Here is an 18439-nt window from a genome sequence, read left to right as displayed (position 1 = left end):
AGCAAGAAATGGTACGAAAAAAATTGATGATTAATATACTTTAAAGAAAAATTAGAAATATATTTAGCCCCTCATCCACCAGAATTTAAATGCATCGTTTTCTTTCTACAATACCTTTTATTATAGTGTTAGTGTTATTTCTATGTCCAAAAGTTAGACGGGTTTAAAATGAATAATTAAAAAAAAAGATCTAATAATTATTATAGAGCGTATTTTAAAATTTTCTTAAAATCTTCCTTTTTTTCCATGTAATTCAATTACAATTAAGAGATACATGCATTTTAAACCCGTCCAACTTTTTGGACATAGAAATAACACTATAATAAATGGTGTTGTAAAATTAAAACGATGCATTTAAATCTGGTGGATGAGGGGTTCAATATACTTCGCATGTTATCTTTAAATAAATTAGTCATCAAGTTTTCTTGCACCAGTTTTTAAATCTCGCTTAGTTTGAAAGCAATCGACATTAACATCGACATTAACAGTGCTGGTTTTAAAGGTCTTTTCAAGCACTACAAAAGATATTCGTAGCATCGTAGCATTATACCCTTAAAATCGATTATTGCTCTGTTGTTGAACACACCGATTTGAGCATGCACACAAAAATTTCACCTGACATATCTCTTTTTGTATTACAGCTAGAAGATTTATGAAGAAACGAATCTTTTTGATTTTTCATAAGCTGCAAAAATGTTTTATATAAACTTACGTGCATAGAAATCCGCCCACTTAAAAATTTGGTCATTTTTGATGTCTCGTATTTCCTAAACCTGTTGGCCGATTTAAGGGATTGTTTTAATATGTTACAGTATGATTCTTTAACAATAGCGCTGTAATAATATTGTTACTAAGCCGGTAAATTTTCATTGTATACCGGGTGTACGAATCAAACTGTGTTTTTTTTTTCAAAGTTCGCATCATCCAGTGGAATATTCTAGCATTTATAAAACACTCAAATTAAAACCCAACTATAGCCTCAGGTTTTATTAACATTCTTTCTTTATTCATTCGCTTATGTTGGATAATAAAAAGTTAGGCTTTAACAACTAGACATGTTCTTCATCAATACACGGTGTCTTTAAATAAGTATGGTAAACTTTAAGGGGTAATTTTGTATGAAAAAGTAATGACAGTTCGCTTTATAAATGCATGTTCGCAAACGCTTCGCTTCTGAGATACGGGGTGTTGAAATTTTTCTTACAAACTGACGATTTATGTATTGATTTAAATCCGGTTAAGATATACAAATGAAATTTGGTGGGATTTAAGACGTAGTGATTGCACATTTTTTGACATACAATTAAAAATTTAATATTCGCCATTGGTGCGCATACGAGTAATATGACCGATCATATTACCCGTATGCACGCTAATTGTGAATATAAAATTCTTAACTGTATGTCAATAAATCCGCAATAACTAGAAATCGCAATACGCAATAACTAGAGCAATAAATAAATCGTCAGTTTGTAAGAAAAAAATCAACATCCCGTATCTCGGAAACAAAACATTTGCGGATATAAGTTTATAAAACAAACTGTCCTTATTTTTTCATGCAGAATTGCCGCTTAAACTTTGTCGCACTTATTTAGAAACACCCTGTATTGATGAAAAACATGTCTAGTTGTTAAAGTACCTAACTTTTTTATTACCCAACAGAAGCGAATGAATCAAACAACAGAATATTAAATAAACCTGAGGCTATATTTGGGTTTTAATTTCAGTCTTTTATAATTGCTACAATATTCCACAGGGTGATGCGAACTTTGAGAAAAAACACAGTTTGATTCGTACACTCGGTATACAATGAAAATTGACATGTTTAGCAACTATATTATTACAGCGGTATTATCAAAGAATCAGGCTATAACATATTAAAAAAATCATTTAAATCGGTCAACAGGTTTAGGAAACACGAGACATCAAAAATGACCAAATTTTAAGTGGGCGGATTTCTATGCACGAAAGTTTAGTTTTTTTCGTTAGATGCATAATTTTTAAGGTACCCGCAAAAAACCGTTCGAAAAGGTGACATTGTTCAATGAAAGTGACACATTTTCAACCACGAATAACTCAAAAAGTATTGAGTTTTCAAAAAAAATATATATCGAACAATTTTTACTTAGAATTAGGTTCTCGAGCCACTTCCGTGGTTATTTTGACCAAAAAATTTTCCACCCCGAAGATAAAAGCGTACATCGGCAAATGGTAGACTTTGAATTAATTTAATATTCTCCATTGGCGCGTATGTCAACAAATGCAACATAACTACCTATTAAAACCCACCAAATTTTATTTGCACATCTCAACTGGTCTTTGAGGAATAAATAAATCGTCAGTTTATGAGAAAAATTTGCATTTGCGGACTTACGTTTTTAAACCTTATCCGGGCAATACATCTTACTTACGTAACCGGGCAACTCGGGTCCGTTGGGCCCACCACTGTTCTTAAATGTACTATTCATATTTACCCATATATTTCTAATATTTTTTTTGATTTTTATTTAAGTTAAATTTAAATTGTCTAGATTAGAAAATAGGTGCTACTATAGCACCTATGCGGTCTACCTCGAGGGAGCGATCTACCTGAATGAAATGCAAGAAAACTTTTGTAGAAAAAATATTTATTCACAAGTAATAAACATTTGAAGCCAAATAAAGACTTGATTAATTAATAAATAAATAAAAACTTTTGTAAATCTACCAGGCCATTTTATTTGAAAAGAGAGGTTTATGTTTACGCGTACCCTGGAAAAAGATTACGGTGTTGTTGCTTTTCATTATTGTGTGAAAACTCTTCTGAGAAAAGATTATAGTAATTAGCAGCTCATGTATAATATACCGACAAAAACAATCTTTACAAAATGAATAAAACGCATAAGTCAGAAGAATATTATTATTTTACTTTTACAAATTAATACTGTGTCATATCAATTTACTATTTTAGTTGGGACTCAGCCACAAGATTAGCTTATTCCCAACTAGAATATTAGGTTAGTTAGAAAGTATTAGGTGAAAAAAAAAAAACAATAAAAATAAAAAAACCATAGATTAGTTTTCGGGACATTTTATTCGCACTATCTACTTTCACTGTAATTAAATATACTTTTAGGAGCTTAGTTGTCGACACTAACATCGATATCAAATGACTGATAGCAGATGCATTATTTATTTAAAAATATGTATAGGTAACCTACCTAACAATATTATTGCATTCCAACAATGATTATCAGTTTTTAAAATTCATTTCGAATAGATATAACACCTATTGTAAGCATCTCTTTGATGTTCACTATTGGATTATTGGATTCATTATTGGATTTCCGGAATCATAAAAGTCATTTAGATAATCCACAAAAACATTACCTGACTGCCAGATTAACTTCTGTAACAAAGATTTAGACTTTAGGCACAGTATATAGAGGTTCCACAGTAAAATCACTCCTTTCTCGGCGCTTTGATCTCAAGAAGTAATATCGGCAGTACGCAATTGGTAATTCACCAGTGGTGGATGCGGGTTTTCCCTGTTAAAATCCGTATCAGTGATGCATAACATTTAATATTTTTTTTTAAAAATAATTTTCGTCTCGGGCCCGTTGGACCCACCTTTCCCGGATAAGGGTTAAAGCAGACTGACAATATTTTTTCATGCAGAAGTTTTCCATACATATTTAAAAACACCATGTATTGATGAAAAATATGAGTAGTTAAAGTACCTAACTTTTTTATTATCCTACATAAGCGAATGAATTAAAAACAGGATATTAAGAAAACATAGGGCTACAGTTGGGTTTTAATTTCAGTATTTTATAAATGCCAGTGCTAAAATATTCCACAGTGTGATGCAGAACTTTGAGAAAAAACACAGTTTTATTGGTAGTTTGTACACCGGTATACAATGACAATTTGCCTATCTAGCAGCAATATTATTACAGCGATATTGTTAAAAAATAAAGCTGTAACATATTAAAAAAATCACTAAAAATCACCAGGCATCTGGTACCAGGATGATGATGGGAGTAACCGTTCAATTTTCACGGTTGGAGAGTAACGGTCCGAGAGCGATTCATCAATTCTGAATCGCTACACGATTAGACTTTAACTCAATAAGTCAAAGCCCGGTTGATTCTCGCCAGATCAGTGCTCCAGGTCGAATCAGTTGAGTCTTTTAGATCAGTACTCCTTAAGACTTCGGTTTGGCTTCAACTCAATACGTTGAAGCCCGGTTGGCGATCAGGGCCAGTTGAGTTCTTGCTAGATCAGTTCTCCAGCTTGAACTACTTGACTGTTGTCTCGATCGCTATTTTATAAATGTCATCTGTTTTAAAATCTAAGAATACTTCGCTACTTCACCCCGATGTTACTAAAAATAAGTATATAATTAGAACAACTAGAAAAATATTTATGTACAAAAAATATATAAAATACATATATACATTTTGTTGTTTTTTCAATCCATTTGTCTTAGGAGTTCTTCATTTTGAAATGACCATTGAAGCAGTACCTGATTCCAAAACTGATATTAAAGAAGACATGATAAAGATTTTTGAGACCATAGTTGATGAAAAGAATAATATAATTATTCCAAATTTTAGCGACATGGTGGAACAGATCACTCCCGATGAAGAGCGAATGTATGAAAAAATAAATGAATTTAACATTGACGAAATAAGGTATAATATTAATATGCATATTCGAATAATCGTCTCTGTAAGTATTTTCTGTTCTTTTCTCCCGGTCGTATAGACGGAGAGGCAGCGCTGAAAAATCTCTTTGAATTTACTAAAGCTAGATTTTTCACAGTTGTTTACTGTGAGTGTGTAGAGAAACATACTGCGGTCGGTCAAGCGAAACGTAGAACAGGGGTTACTGAGGGGGTATCAAAGTTGCTTTCCTACGAAGGTAATTATTTCCATTTACTAAGGCTGAAAATCAGTACGCACATTCTAAATGTAATATAAATAAAAGTTATTATAGTCGGTCAGCTGTATGACGGGACAGAGCCGGTCGGTCGGCCCCAATAGTTGATTGAGGAAATAAAGCATTTTGGCTCGCAATTTTTTCGTCCAGTATGCATTTACTTGAAATTTTCACAGAAGGTAGGGAATAGTCCAAGGATCATTTTATATATCATGCCGCTATCATACGCTAAAACCTTGGGGTAGTTGCCACCCCATATCGGGGGTGGGAATTTTTTATTACATTTTAACCATGTAATTCGATGAAAAAAGTGATTCTAAGAAAGAAATGTTTTTTACATTTTCTACGTAAAACTAATATTTTTCGAGTTATTCGCGCTTGAAAATAACAGTTTTTCGACAAAAATATCGACTTTTTTATAGGGTTTTTTTTTGAGAATACCTCGAAAGATATTCTATATATTTTTGGCGATAAAAAGTTTCTTCAAAAATGATTTTGTAGGATTTTTAAAGAGCTATAAGACTGTGTAAATTAAATTGCGTAAGATCCCTTAGTTTTTAATTGGGGCGGGTTTAAAGGGCTCGAATAAGGGGGTGTTTGCTGGTAAATAGAGGTTTTAAACAGCTATATCTGGCTAACTATTCACTGTAATGAAAATCTATGTACAGGGTAATTTTAGTCATTAAAAAATCTATAATTTAGTAGTTTATAATTTTTTCATTAATTCTTCATATCCTTAGTAGTTTCGGAGATATTTTGAAGTAAATGGTGAAAAATACCAAATTGCAAAAAATCAATTTTTCTTTAAACTCCAATTTTTCTAAAATTAGGCATTTTAAATAGGTCAAGCTCCTTGAGTGTATTGATAATATAAATATAAAAGGAACTACAGAAAGGTGAAGACCAATTTTGAATTAGGAAGGTAGTTAGGGGGTTGTTTTCACTGATTTTTTCGTAGAGAAAAGCAGGTACCGACATTTGTTTGATTATAAGCCGCTAAATTTTCATGCTAGAAACTTTTTATTATTATTTTTTTAAAGCTCTAATTGTATACTTGAAAAAGGTTATTTAAGTTTTCCTCGAAAAATGCAAATTTTTCCCATTATTTGGCTTTGAATATTTTAAATTATTTATTATTTATTAATTATTTATTATTTAACATGCCGTATCTCGGTTTGTATTGGTGCTAAAGATATTATAGGAAAATAATTTGGTTTGTGTTACTAAAAGATAAAATTTTGATATTCACAGTTTTTTTGATTAAATGCATATTTTTCGAGGTATTCTCAAAAATCTCTTTAAAAATCGATTCTTTCGTCGAAAAACTGTTATTTTCAAGAGCGAATAACTCGAAAAATATTAGTTTTACGAAGAAAATGTAAAAAACCTTTTTTTCTAAGAATCACTTTTTACATCGAACTACTTGGTTAAAATGTAATAAAAAATTCCCACCTCCGAGATGGGGTGGCAACCACCCCCAAGGTTTTAGCGTATGATAGCGGCATGATATATAAAATGATCCTTGGACTATTCCCTACCTTCTGTGAAAATTTCAAGTAAATCCATGCTGGACGAAAAAATTGCGAGCCAAAATGCTTCATTTCCTCAATCGACTATTGGGGCCGACCGACCGGCTCGTCCCGTCATACAGCTGACCGACTATAATAACTTTTATTTATATTTAATTTAGAATGTGTGTAATGATTTTCAGCCTTAGTAAATGGAAATAATTACTTTCGTAGGAAAGCAACTTTGATACTCTCTCAGTAACCCCTGTTCTACGTTTCGCTTGACCGCCCGCAGTATGTTTCTCTACACACTCACAGTAATCAACTGTGAAAAATCTAGCTTTAGTAAATTCAAAGAGATTTTTCAGCGCTGCTTTTTGGTCTAGTATAGGTGTTATAGCATTACAAAAAGAGATTAAAAAAAGAACAGGAATCGTGCTTACTTTTCCTTGTTTTTCGTCTCCTACATGGATTGATTGCCGATTGATACTGAAAGCTCCTCTTCTGTCCTTTTTTCGTAGACGAATGAAAGCGGGATGTGATCGTTTCCTTTTCGTTTTCTATATTCGTCGTCTGCGGTCTTATTAATTGAAAAAGTCGCAGATTAAGGACGTACCAGAAAGAACTTTCAAAACGAATAGTCTCAGATTTAAATTACTATTTACCATTTTTGGTGGATTCTGCATCTGAGACTCTTCAATTTGTTAAGAGATGTCGCTGTATCGCGTCCTAATGGGGATTTTGAATTATCTTTCAGATTCCCTTTAAATTGATGGTCCAGCTATTTTTCGATTCAGAGGAGTGCACGCTAACGAACGCTGCTGATGACGCCTGCAATGGTAGAAACAGCCTGTCCAGCGGGTGTGCATCCCTCTGAATCGAAAACAAGCAAAACCATCATTTATTATTTTTCTATCTTTACTCGGATTTGAGTACTGAAAGTTCCTCTTCTGTCCTTTTTTCCTAGACGAATGAAAGTGGAATGTGATCGTTTCCTTTTCGTTTTCTATATTCGTCGTCTGCGGTCTTATTAATTGAAAAAGTCGCAGATTAAGGATGTACCAGAAAGAACTTTCAAAACGAATAGTCTCAGATTTAAATTACTATTTACCATTTTTGGTGGATTCTGCATCTGAGACTCTTCAATTTGCTAAGCTTTGTTTAACAAGTTTTACCCATTTGTTTAACAATCAAATTTTATTGAAACTAAAAGTTTAAAACATATAAATATGTCTATGAGGTATTGCCTATGTGCTAACGTTCATGGCTACCTGGCAAGCAGTGTAAAAGGTAAGCAGATGTAGGTGACGGAACCAATCTGTTAATTAAAGGGCCTAGCCGGGTAAGATGGTGAAGAGTACCCCCAACTCGATTTAAATTCCATATAGGCCACTTTTTAGCACATATAGAGGAACTCACTTTCTGAAATTTTTAGTCCCTTAGGTGGTCACGTGACAAAAACTTTATTTAAAAAAGTTGTAAGTTTCAAAAAGGTCTATATGAAAATTTTTTTTATTTTTTGGCGGGAAATTCGAATTTTTAGAACAATTTTAAACTTTTAAATAACTGAAAAAAAAACTAAAACACTCGTTTTTACGAAAATCAATTATAATGTGTATTTTTGCACAGTCTTTCACCCTGAATTTTTTCAGATTTTTAAAATTGGTGAAACGTACCTTTAAAAAAAAACCGCATTTTTTCGGTTTTTTTTTCGTTTTTTGATACAATTTTATACATGTTTTTCAAAAAAGGTAACATCGTCACTAGAATAGGTAAAAAACTGAAAAATAATTGGGTTTGCTGAATAAAAAAATTTTGTAACGCCATCCATTTTCAAGATACAAGGCGTTGAAGAAAACAAATGAAGAGCTCAAGAATAAAAGAATGAGGGTCCAAAAAGACAAGTTTTGAGATATTAAGTTTCTAAGTTTTAAAACTAGATATAAAAATAATTAACAGAAAGGGCACTTGATTTTGGTTACTAAATCATTTAATAACTTACAGGGAATGTATAGGTTATGTTTTTGTGTTATCAATTTACCAATTACTATAAATATAAATTTATTTATCTTTTGATGTCATGAAATCTCAAGCTAAATGGATGAGGGTCCATTAACGTGTCTTAAAATGAAACTAAAAATACAGATAAAGTAGTCTATATTACAAATAGTTTATATTGCAAATAGTTATAGATAATATACAATGAAAAATAAACGCTTTAAGCATGTGGCAGTGCGTCAAAATATGCTTGAGACTTTACAGAGCAAAATTTTTTCAAATGTTGAATATCGTCGAATTTTGCTTTATTTAAAGGTAAAAGTCCACAATATGCTAGCTCTGGTAGGTGAAAACAGCCTTCAGGTAGTGAAATTTGTTTCCTCTTAGGCTTAGTAACAATACTTTCTTCATTTAGGCCATTAACAGTTTGACGATGTAACATCATTCGAGGGTGATGAGAAACGATGCTTAGTTGCCGTACAGGTCGTGTTTTGAAAGGACAACTTTTTGTATACAAAGGAGAAAGAAACTTAGTCCATGACTTAAATATTTCCTGGTTCTCGCAAGAAATAACTCTAAATGGTATTGGTTTGGATCTGGAGTGTTCAATAATTTCGTTCCACTTCGAAGGGGTTTCAACTACATATTTTTGATTGATTAAGCCCATGTTCCTGTCACACTCGAGGTACAAGTGGCCTCTGACTGGAAAAAACATTGTTATTTTATCAAGTCTCAACCTCAATTTTTTCATTACATCTTGCATGCGACCAAAACTTTTTCTTTTCCTTGAACAATTTTCAATTGCTGCAGAATATTCGTTGTCAGACATTTTAAACAGCACAGGATTTCAAAAATGTAATAACATCAATCTACACCAAAATAACAGAAAGCTATAAACACAGGTATGTACGTTTACAAACCTCTGGGCAACAAACAACTCTAATAGCAGAGATCTCTGTGGTCATAAATCTGAAGTAGGCGGACTGTCATCCTTTTAGCCTGCGTTTGTAGCACCTTCATTCTTTTAGCCTAGAAGACCTATTTTTCAAAGCTGAATGGCTTGTACAGCGTCATCTTTATTGCTTAGTTAGATACCATACAATATTTTACATGGGATAAAGTACAAGAAATTAGTATTATCTCCATAATGACAAATAATGGACCCTCATCCTTTTATTCTTGAGCTCTTCAAATTTTTACACATTCTTTACGATTTTGCTGAAACTACTGGCAACATTGTAATAAAACTTAGCGGGTTTTAAGAGGTAGTTATTGTGCATGTTTTGACATTCAATTAAGGATTTGATATTCATCATTGGCGCGCATAGGGGTAATGGTCTGAACTTTTTAAAGAATAAAGATAGTACGCCACTGACAGATTTCAAATTAACAATCGTTTTTGAATTCCCCGTTCAATTTGTGACAAAAAATGTGTCTTCTTATTTTTTCATAGAAGAATATGAAATTCATATGGGAAGATTTAGAGACAAATCAGGAAATAAAAGAAATGATAAGGGAAAAGAACAGAGCCAAAAAGAGAGCCAGAAGAACAAGATACCAGGAAGATAAAAATAGGGCAAATCGACTGAATCGACAAGTCAAACAGGCACTAATAGACCATAGAAGCCAAAAGTGGGAAAACTACATAAAAGAAATGGAGGAAAGGAGCCAAAATATGCAAGAAATATGGAGGCTCCAAAGAACTTTAAGAAACGATAGAAAACCCATTCCCCCACTACATGGAGAAAATGGGATCGTCTACACAGAAGAAGATAAAGCCGAGGTGATGAGAAGGACACTTGAAAGAGAGTGTACACTGAATTATCACCAAGACGAAGATATAGACTTTATCGAAGAAGTCGAAGAAACAGAACTAGAAACGCCCGAAGAACAAGAAGAAATAATAAATCCCACATCACCAAGAGAAATAAGTGAACTGATTCGAAAAAGTTCACCAAAGAAAGCACCTGGTCCAGACGAAATCACTAACAGAGCTCTGAAGTATCTTCCCTCGAAAGCAGTTGTGTATTTGACAAATATAACAAATGCAATACTAAGATACAGGCTCTTCCCAAATCGATGGAAGGAAGCCCATGTAATTATGATACCCAAGCCAGGAAAGAACCACATATTTCCTCAAAATTACAGGCCGATTAGCTTACTTCCAGCAGTCAGTAAGATAGTGGAGCGGGTCATCCAAACCAGGCTCCAATCAGAGACAGACAGGCTAGGCATAATCCCAGAATCACAGTTTGGATTCAGAGCTCAACATTCCAGCGAACTTAAAATATTAAGACTTACCGAATATATAGTAGCTGGATTCAATGACCAACAATATACGGGAGCAGCCTTTCTGGATGTAAGCAAAGCCTTTGATAGAGTGTGGCATGAAGGACTGACATACAAAATGAGAGATTATGGATACAGCGGGGCCATGACGAAACTCATCTCCTCGTACCTAAGCGACCGGAAGTTCAGGGTCCGGATAGGACCAGTTCTATCAGAACACGGAATGCCGGAAGCTGGAGTACCACAGGGGGCAGTTTTATCACCCCTTCTGTATAGCATATATACAGCAGATGTTCCAAGAACACCCGGAACATTGATCAGCCTTTATGCAGACGACACTGCAATTGCTGCAAAACACATGAACCTAGATATAGCTGTAAGAAATCTACAGACGGCATTGGATACAATAGAAGAATGGAGTATCCAATGGAAAATAGCAATAAATCCAGATAAGACCCAAGCGGTTGTCTTCAAAAAGAGAAGAGATAACCCAGAAGAACAGCTAACATTGCAAGACAGACCCATCGAATGGCAAAACGAAGTTAAATATTTAGGAGTCACAATGGACCAAGGTCTTACATTCACATCACATGTCAACGCAACAGTCCAGAAAACAGCAGCGGCCAGATCGGCAATAAGAGGACTCACAGGAAGAAGAAGCAAATTAGCTATGAAAACAAAATTAAGACTGATAAATAGCATTATACTGCCAATAATTACATACGCATCTGTTGCATGGGGTCACATAAGTCAAAGTAACAAAAAGAAGATACAAGCGGCACACAACAACTGCCTCAGAGAATCTGCAAACGTGCCCAGATACGTCGCCGAACGGTTCTTATTTAGAGACCTAAAACAAATAAGAGTACTGGATATTATGGAAGAAAAAGCCAGAACAAAATTTGCTGAGCTAGAAGACCACCCAAACCGAATCTTGCAAGAGATATTAAGGTATGATGTGTACCATAGATAGAAACATAGGAGACCCAAACAACAAATATTAGTAAATATATAATAAAGGCTAGATAATCGTAGCTCTATCAAAAGAAGACAACTTGCTCACATTTGGCATCTCATTATATTTATTAATGTTGATTTTTATAATTTTCAGACATCCCTCAAAAAAAATATACAAAAAACTTCAAAACGGCTTCAGCCACTAAACAAATCAATAAAATATTAACAATAGGCGAAAGCCACAAAAAAATATTAGTAACAAAACCCAAAAAACGGGCATGAGGGGCCCACATCCTCGAGCGCCGAGTCGCCGAACTGGACATAGCCCAGAGCGGGGACTCGGCGCCCGAGCAAGCAAAACAGATCGAAGATAAGTCACTAGAGATAGCGGGAATAGAGCGCCTCACGCTGGCCTGCATTGATCGGGGTAGGATTTCATATGGGAGTCCGTGTACCCAAGACTCCCATATGATAAGCACTTTGCTGATTGAGAGCCCCTATAGCGCATCAGAGTGCTATCGGGGGGTAAGTGGATGGTCTGGAGCATTGAAGCGGGGTGGAGTGATTCCTGCTTACGGGAGTTAATCCTTCTCGCCCCAATGAATTGTATCACCCGAATGTCATTCTCTAGGGGTGAGCAAGTCTCTCAGGCTGGGTTAAATCACTATGCTTGCTTGCTTGCTTATTTTTTCATACGACACTCCATTTTTATTAAAAAAATAAAAGATCTTAACCCTTACAAAGTATTCGAACTTCTAGTAGTTTCTACATCAGGGGGGGGGGGGGCAAACTTTTTTCAATATGGGTCACAAAAGGTTTTTGGTCTGTTACCAAGGGCCGCAATGTTTTCGAATTTTTAACTTTGGGGGAGGGGGGGGATGTTAAGCAATTTTTTTTTAAATTTGTTAATTTGTTTGAAACTATGTTAGACTTATTTTATTTTTAAATTAAATAAGCATATTCAGTGCAATTCCAAGAATATCCGAAAAAAATATTTCAAGGCCAAATTATTGAAAAATAAGCCAACGGTGGCAAATTTTTACCGACACCTAAACAAAATGAATTTTTCAGTAGACATCAGAACTCGTTATTGGATCATATGAAACAAAAAATTCAAAAATATTTTATTAGCTTACGAGTTTCTCGAGATAACACTTTCGAGTTTTTTTTTAGTTTTGACAATTTTTGCGTCTTTGATATCACTCTCGAAATAGTGAAAATCAACCCATTTGTTATTGCTACCTCACGAAATGTCTAAAGAAAATATATGAAAATTTTCAGGAGGAACTGTCAAGTAGCCTTTGAGTTACAATGTCCCCCGCCTATAAAAAGCAATTGAACAGTTTTGAGAAAAACGCGTTTAGTTTTGAAAACTTTTATTTTCAATTTATTCTGTCTGTCAAATCGTAAAGTGATGCATACTGGAATATGTTTTTAAATCGCAGAGTAATTTACAAAAGAAAATGGAGCTGTTGAACGTTTCTCACTACGCTCAACAAGCTGCTGCAAAGCGAGTCGAAGGTAGGGATATTAAACATGCTGTATTTTTGGTAGTTTTCTTACAGTCAAACTGAAATTTTTAGAAAATATTTTTGATTATTTCATTTATAGGATATTCTGACCAATAGAAAGCTACAGAAATCTAAATTAGACTGATAATTTTTGATAATTTCCCGTCGTCAAGTATATTACGTCAGATGCCTTTCGTTGCTATGAAAAAATACATTCAGTGACATTAATGACAATAAAAATTATAAAAGTGATGACTTTCAACCGTAAAATATTTATAACAACTCTGTGTTTAATTGTACTAATTTATAATTACATAAATAAATTACAATAAAATTTTGATTTTGAACAGTTTCATTCATGAAATAATCGCAACAAATTGCACTCGATCTCTAAAATTAATATAGAATTTTTGCCCTCGTGACACTTTGACATAATTTCACTCGCCTTCGGCTCGTGAAATTAAAACTGTCAAAGTATCACTCGGGAAATATTCAATAATTTTAGAGCTCTTGTGCAATTACTACTGAAAATTTTGAAATAAATCGAAAATTTCAAAATTTTCAAACCATATCCGTACCCCCCTATACCACATTCGCACTTATTTAAGCACAGTATTTGCCGCAAATATACAGGGTGTTTCATTGAGAAACGGGAATACTTAAATTGTGAATAGAGGTCACTAAGGCGGTTCTAGATATACTACATTTATTGCCTCAATGATTTTTATAACTGAGTTACAGGGTGTTTTATCGATTTTGCCCATGTGTGTGTGTGTGTGTGTGTGTGTGTGTGTGTGTGTGTGTGTGTGTGTGTGTGTGTGTGTGTGTGTGTGTGTGTGTGTGTGTGTGTGTGTGTGTGTGTGTGTGTGTGTGTGTGTGTGTGTGTGTGTGTGTGTGTGTGTGTGTGTGTGTGTGTGTGTGTGTGTGTGTGTGTGTGTGTGTGTGTGTGTGTGTGTGTGTGTGTGTGTGTGTGTGTGTGTGTGTGTGTGTGTGTGTGTGTGTGTGTAGGGATTGCAATCCGGTCCGGCGGATCCGGTAATCCGGCGGATCCGGTATTTTTTCACCACTACCGGATCCGGCAAATTTTGCCGGATCCGGTCCGGTAACTACGGAAAGAGTTATTTTCCTATAGAATTTTGAATATGGTCTCGAAATCAAACTGTATTTTGGAATCGTTATTTAATTGGTTTTTTAATTGGTATTCTAAAGTTTAATTGATAGTCTGCAGCCATGTAAACTGGCTGTAGAAGCATTAAGCAGACGAGAGTCTACCCTTCTGACTGCAGATACAACCTTAAAATTTATTTTAGAAGAATTAAACAAACAAGGCACGACCTTCAGTGGCGAATTAGCAGACACATTACGTGAAAAAATAAAACAACGCCGGACTTTTATGACCGGTATATTAATTTATTTACAAAATCCAGCAAAGTATAATGAATATTCAAAACAATCTGATGATACATTTTTCATGCCAAAGAAAACTTTCGTGCGACATAAAATGACAGAAATTTTAAAGAGACTTACAACAAATGATGAGGAAAATGTAAAAACTTCAGTAGAAGAAGATGGCAGCTCTGATTCAGATTCCGAATTGGTGAAAACTAATTTAACATTAAAAGAAGAATTAGAAAATCAAATAAATCACGAAATGAAAGATTACAAATACGGCAAGCAAACAAATTACATAACAGCCCTCGAATTTGAAAAAATATTACAAAGGGAAATGACATGTTACGAATTAGATGGAATAAAAGGAACGTATTTAACCCTTCTATATAACTATTTATTGACCATTAAGCCAACTAGTGTTGAGGCAGAAAGGGCCTTCTCGGCTGCAGGATATATTTGTACTTCTTTAAGAAGTAGGTTAGGAGACGACACAATTAATACAATATGTTTCCTTCGTTCATATTTTCAAATGCAAAAATCAAATTGACTTTTTTAATTATGTGTTTGTTTTTGTGTGTGTGTGTGTGTGTGTGTGTGTGTGTGTGTGTGTGTGTGTGTGTGTGTGTGTGTGTGTGTGTGTGTGTGTGTGTGTGTGTGTGTGTGTGTGTGTGTGTGTGTGTGTGTGTGTGTGAAAAAATGGCTTGGATGCGGGTCCGTTATTTTATTTTTACCTCAATTTATTAGTTTTGTTATATTCCCACCTATCTGACTCATGACCTATCTGACCACCTATCTGACCTATTTGTTTCTTTCAAGTAGTTTATGAGTAATTTAAATATTTCCATTTTATGACAACTTAGTAGATATTCTATACTAATTGGAAAATGAACTTGTGTTTGTCGTAAATTGTAATACAATTGATTTATATATCTCTCGTTAATTTTGCATTCAAAGAAAATATGGTTCAAATCTCTAATCGAAACATTATCACAAAAACAGACTGATGAATTAACTATTCCTAATTTGTGCAGATGTGCCTCATATTTTCCGTGTCGAGTTTTTAATCTGACGATAGTAGAAATATCTTGCTTTGGCAGGTTATACTTAAATATGTATTCAGGTGGCGGAGGAAGTTCTTGATGTAAAGAAAAATATAAATTTTTTGATATGCTTGAAATATTTTTCCATTGTTTTTTCCATATTTTATTTATTCTATCTTTGACGTCATTTATTGCATCTGTCGATAAGATCTGAGTTAAGATCTCACCATTTTTTATTGCATCTTTGGCCAACTCATCCACTTTCTCATTACCCAGTATACCGGCATGCCCTTTTGCCTATATAAATACTACTTCCACTTTAGACAAATTATTTTTTATATTACATAAAATTTTTGATTTATATGAATTAAAATCAGTGTTTTGAATTGCATATATTGCAGATCTGGAGTCTGTTATTATCACAGCTTTTTCAATATTATTCTCTTTGATCCATTCTAGAGCTTTTTCGATGGCTATAATCTCAGCTGTAAAAATACTACTAATACTAGATAATTTATAATTATTATGTTGATGGGTATTTTGCACATACATAGCACATCCTACTCCTGTTTGATTTTTAGAACCATCTGTGTAAATTACTGTATAATCCACAAAGTCGCTCAGTATAGATTTTACTAAAATATTATTTATTTTGGTTTATTATTATTTATTTTGGATTTTGCCCATGTCATTCTGGAAGCATAGCTTTATAACCACCTTGTATACTTTTTGATATTTGACATAGATATCTCTCATTTAAAATCCAAACCACCCAACTTCTAATCACAAGAATAATCCAGATCTGGACTAAACAAAATTATTGGGAAATAATTGGACTAATTATTCTTTTTTTTATATGACCAATTAATAGTTTGAATTTCATTACAAAAGTTTCATTTTGCGATCAACACTTATACATTTAGCAAAGTAGCAGTGTTTAATTTCTAAATAATTTCCTCCCCTAATTCACAGCATCTTTTAAGAACCTTTTCTAAACTTAATTATCGAATATGATTGTTGATTGTGGTATAAGACATCAGCATGTTCTGTCTCTAACACTTCCAAAAATGCTTTGAATTCACGATGATTTAATCCTATTGAACTAATACAGTTATCATAACAATATTAGTTATAATTAAAATGACGTTGTCCACTTGCAAAACATTTTTGCACAATATCTGATGATGGATTATGCAGTGAAGAATAATAAATCATGTTCTGGAAACTGTGGAACATAATCTTTAAATTTTCTCAACGTTACAATATTTGCTCCTCTTAAATTTGGTGCTCCGTCAGTTGTTACTCTTACTAGGTGGTTACGGGTTAATTCAAAATTTTCCACACAGTTCCTGACTACTTCGAAAATATCATTTTCATTTGTTGAAATTTCATGGATTTCATTGAGGGAGCCGATAAATCTCTGTGCCGAAAATCTAAATCATTGCCCGCCGTATGTTGAAAATTTGCGGAGAAATCACCCGCTGCGAAAGTGATAATATTATTAGCTGCATTATCTATCTATATTTAATTATCAATATTAGCAATAATTAGAAAAAATCTTGAAATGAAAATAATTCACTTTTTCTCCTCGGGCCGCAAAAAACTGTCTAAAGGGCCGCATGCAGCCCGCGGGCCGCAGTTTGCCCACCCCTGTTCTACATCTACATAAACTCGTACATCCATTCATTTTCATACGACGCGCGTCGTATGAAAAAATGAGAAGATAGATTTTTTTATTGCAAATTGAACGAGGGATTCAAAAATGATTGTTAATTTGAAATATCTCAGTGGCGTACTATCTTTTTTTCTTTGAAAATTTCAGACCATTACCCCTATGCGAGCCAATGATGAATATCAAATCCTTAATTGTATGTCAAAACATGCACAATAACAACCTCTTAAAACCCGCCAAGTTTTATTACAATGTCGCCAGTAGTTTCGGCAAAATCGTAAAAAATGTGTAAAATTTTGTTTTCTTCAACGCCCGGTATCTGGAAAATGGATGGCGTTACAAAAATGTTTTATTAAGCAAACCCCAATTATTTTTCAGTTTTTTACCTATTCTAGTGACGGTGTTACCTTTTTTGAAAATTATGTATAAAATTGTATCAAAAAACAAAAAAAAAACGGAAAAATGGTTACGCGATGTATAGCACTCGCGCCGCTGTCGCTCGTGCTCTAAACATCGCGTGCGTTCGCAAAAAGCATACTTCACGAACTGTTTCATAAATAACTATTACTAATAGTAGTACTTAGTTTACATTTGCAAACTTTTAGATTTATTACTCGAGTGACACATTTCCATCGATTCCTATTTATAATATCAGGGGACCTACATTTTTTCAGAAAGTTTAAGAATATTCTTTGTAATAAGTTTATAATAAAAAAAATATTAATGCCACATACATTTTTTTAAAAACAATTCTTGTTATCAGTATTTAATTAATTTTAATATTTTTTAGGGACTCTTTACCGCCACACAAAAAGTCCTGGGACCAAGTGAGGCTTCTCATGAGTCTCTGGAGACTGCCACAAATATTTATTGACGACATAGACGAATGTATTTGCGATAAAAAAGATATGAATATCGTTAAAAGACATTTCATAGTGAAGATAGTACCACGTCAAATAATCGACAAAACTGAAGAAAGGATCCAAAATCATATTAAAAATGTTATCAAAACGTTGAATATAAACAACAGAGTCACATGCAAACTGTTGCGATCTACCAGAACGTGGATTGAAAATCCGGGTTCTCATAATTTTCAAGCAGCGAGGAAAGCTATGATTCAGGTACATACTAATAGATCAGTGATGGCTA

At 33.8% G+C, this 18439-nt stretch overlaps 1 protein-coding gene across 2 annotated transcripts in view; it reads left to right on the top strand.

Moving 5' to 3' along the window:
* LOC114332923 (beta-Ala-His dipeptidase-like) overlaps window positions 1–18439 on the top strand; it is a 73854-nt gene that overhangs the window by 42644 nt on the left and 12771 nt on the right. For both annotated transcript variants that reach the window (XM_050642796.1, XM_028282713.2), the window contains exons 5-6: window positions 4472–4676; window positions 18081–18411. In XM_050642796.1, coding sequence (XP_050498753.1) covers window positions 4472–4676; window positions 18081–18411 — 536 coding nt within the window. The remainder of the gene's footprint in view (window positions 1–4471; window positions 4677–18080; window positions 18412–18439) is intronic.

Source organism: Diabrotica virgifera, chromosome 2, assembly GCF_917563875.1.
Source record: "Diabrotica virgifera virgifera chromosome 2, PGI_DIABVI_V3a".
Classification (NCBI taxonomy): domain Eukaryota; kingdom Metazoa; phylum Arthropoda; class Insecta; order Coleoptera; family Chrysomelidae; genus Diabrotica; species Diabrotica virgifera.
This window is presented reverse-complemented; position numbering and strand designations above follow the sequence as displayed.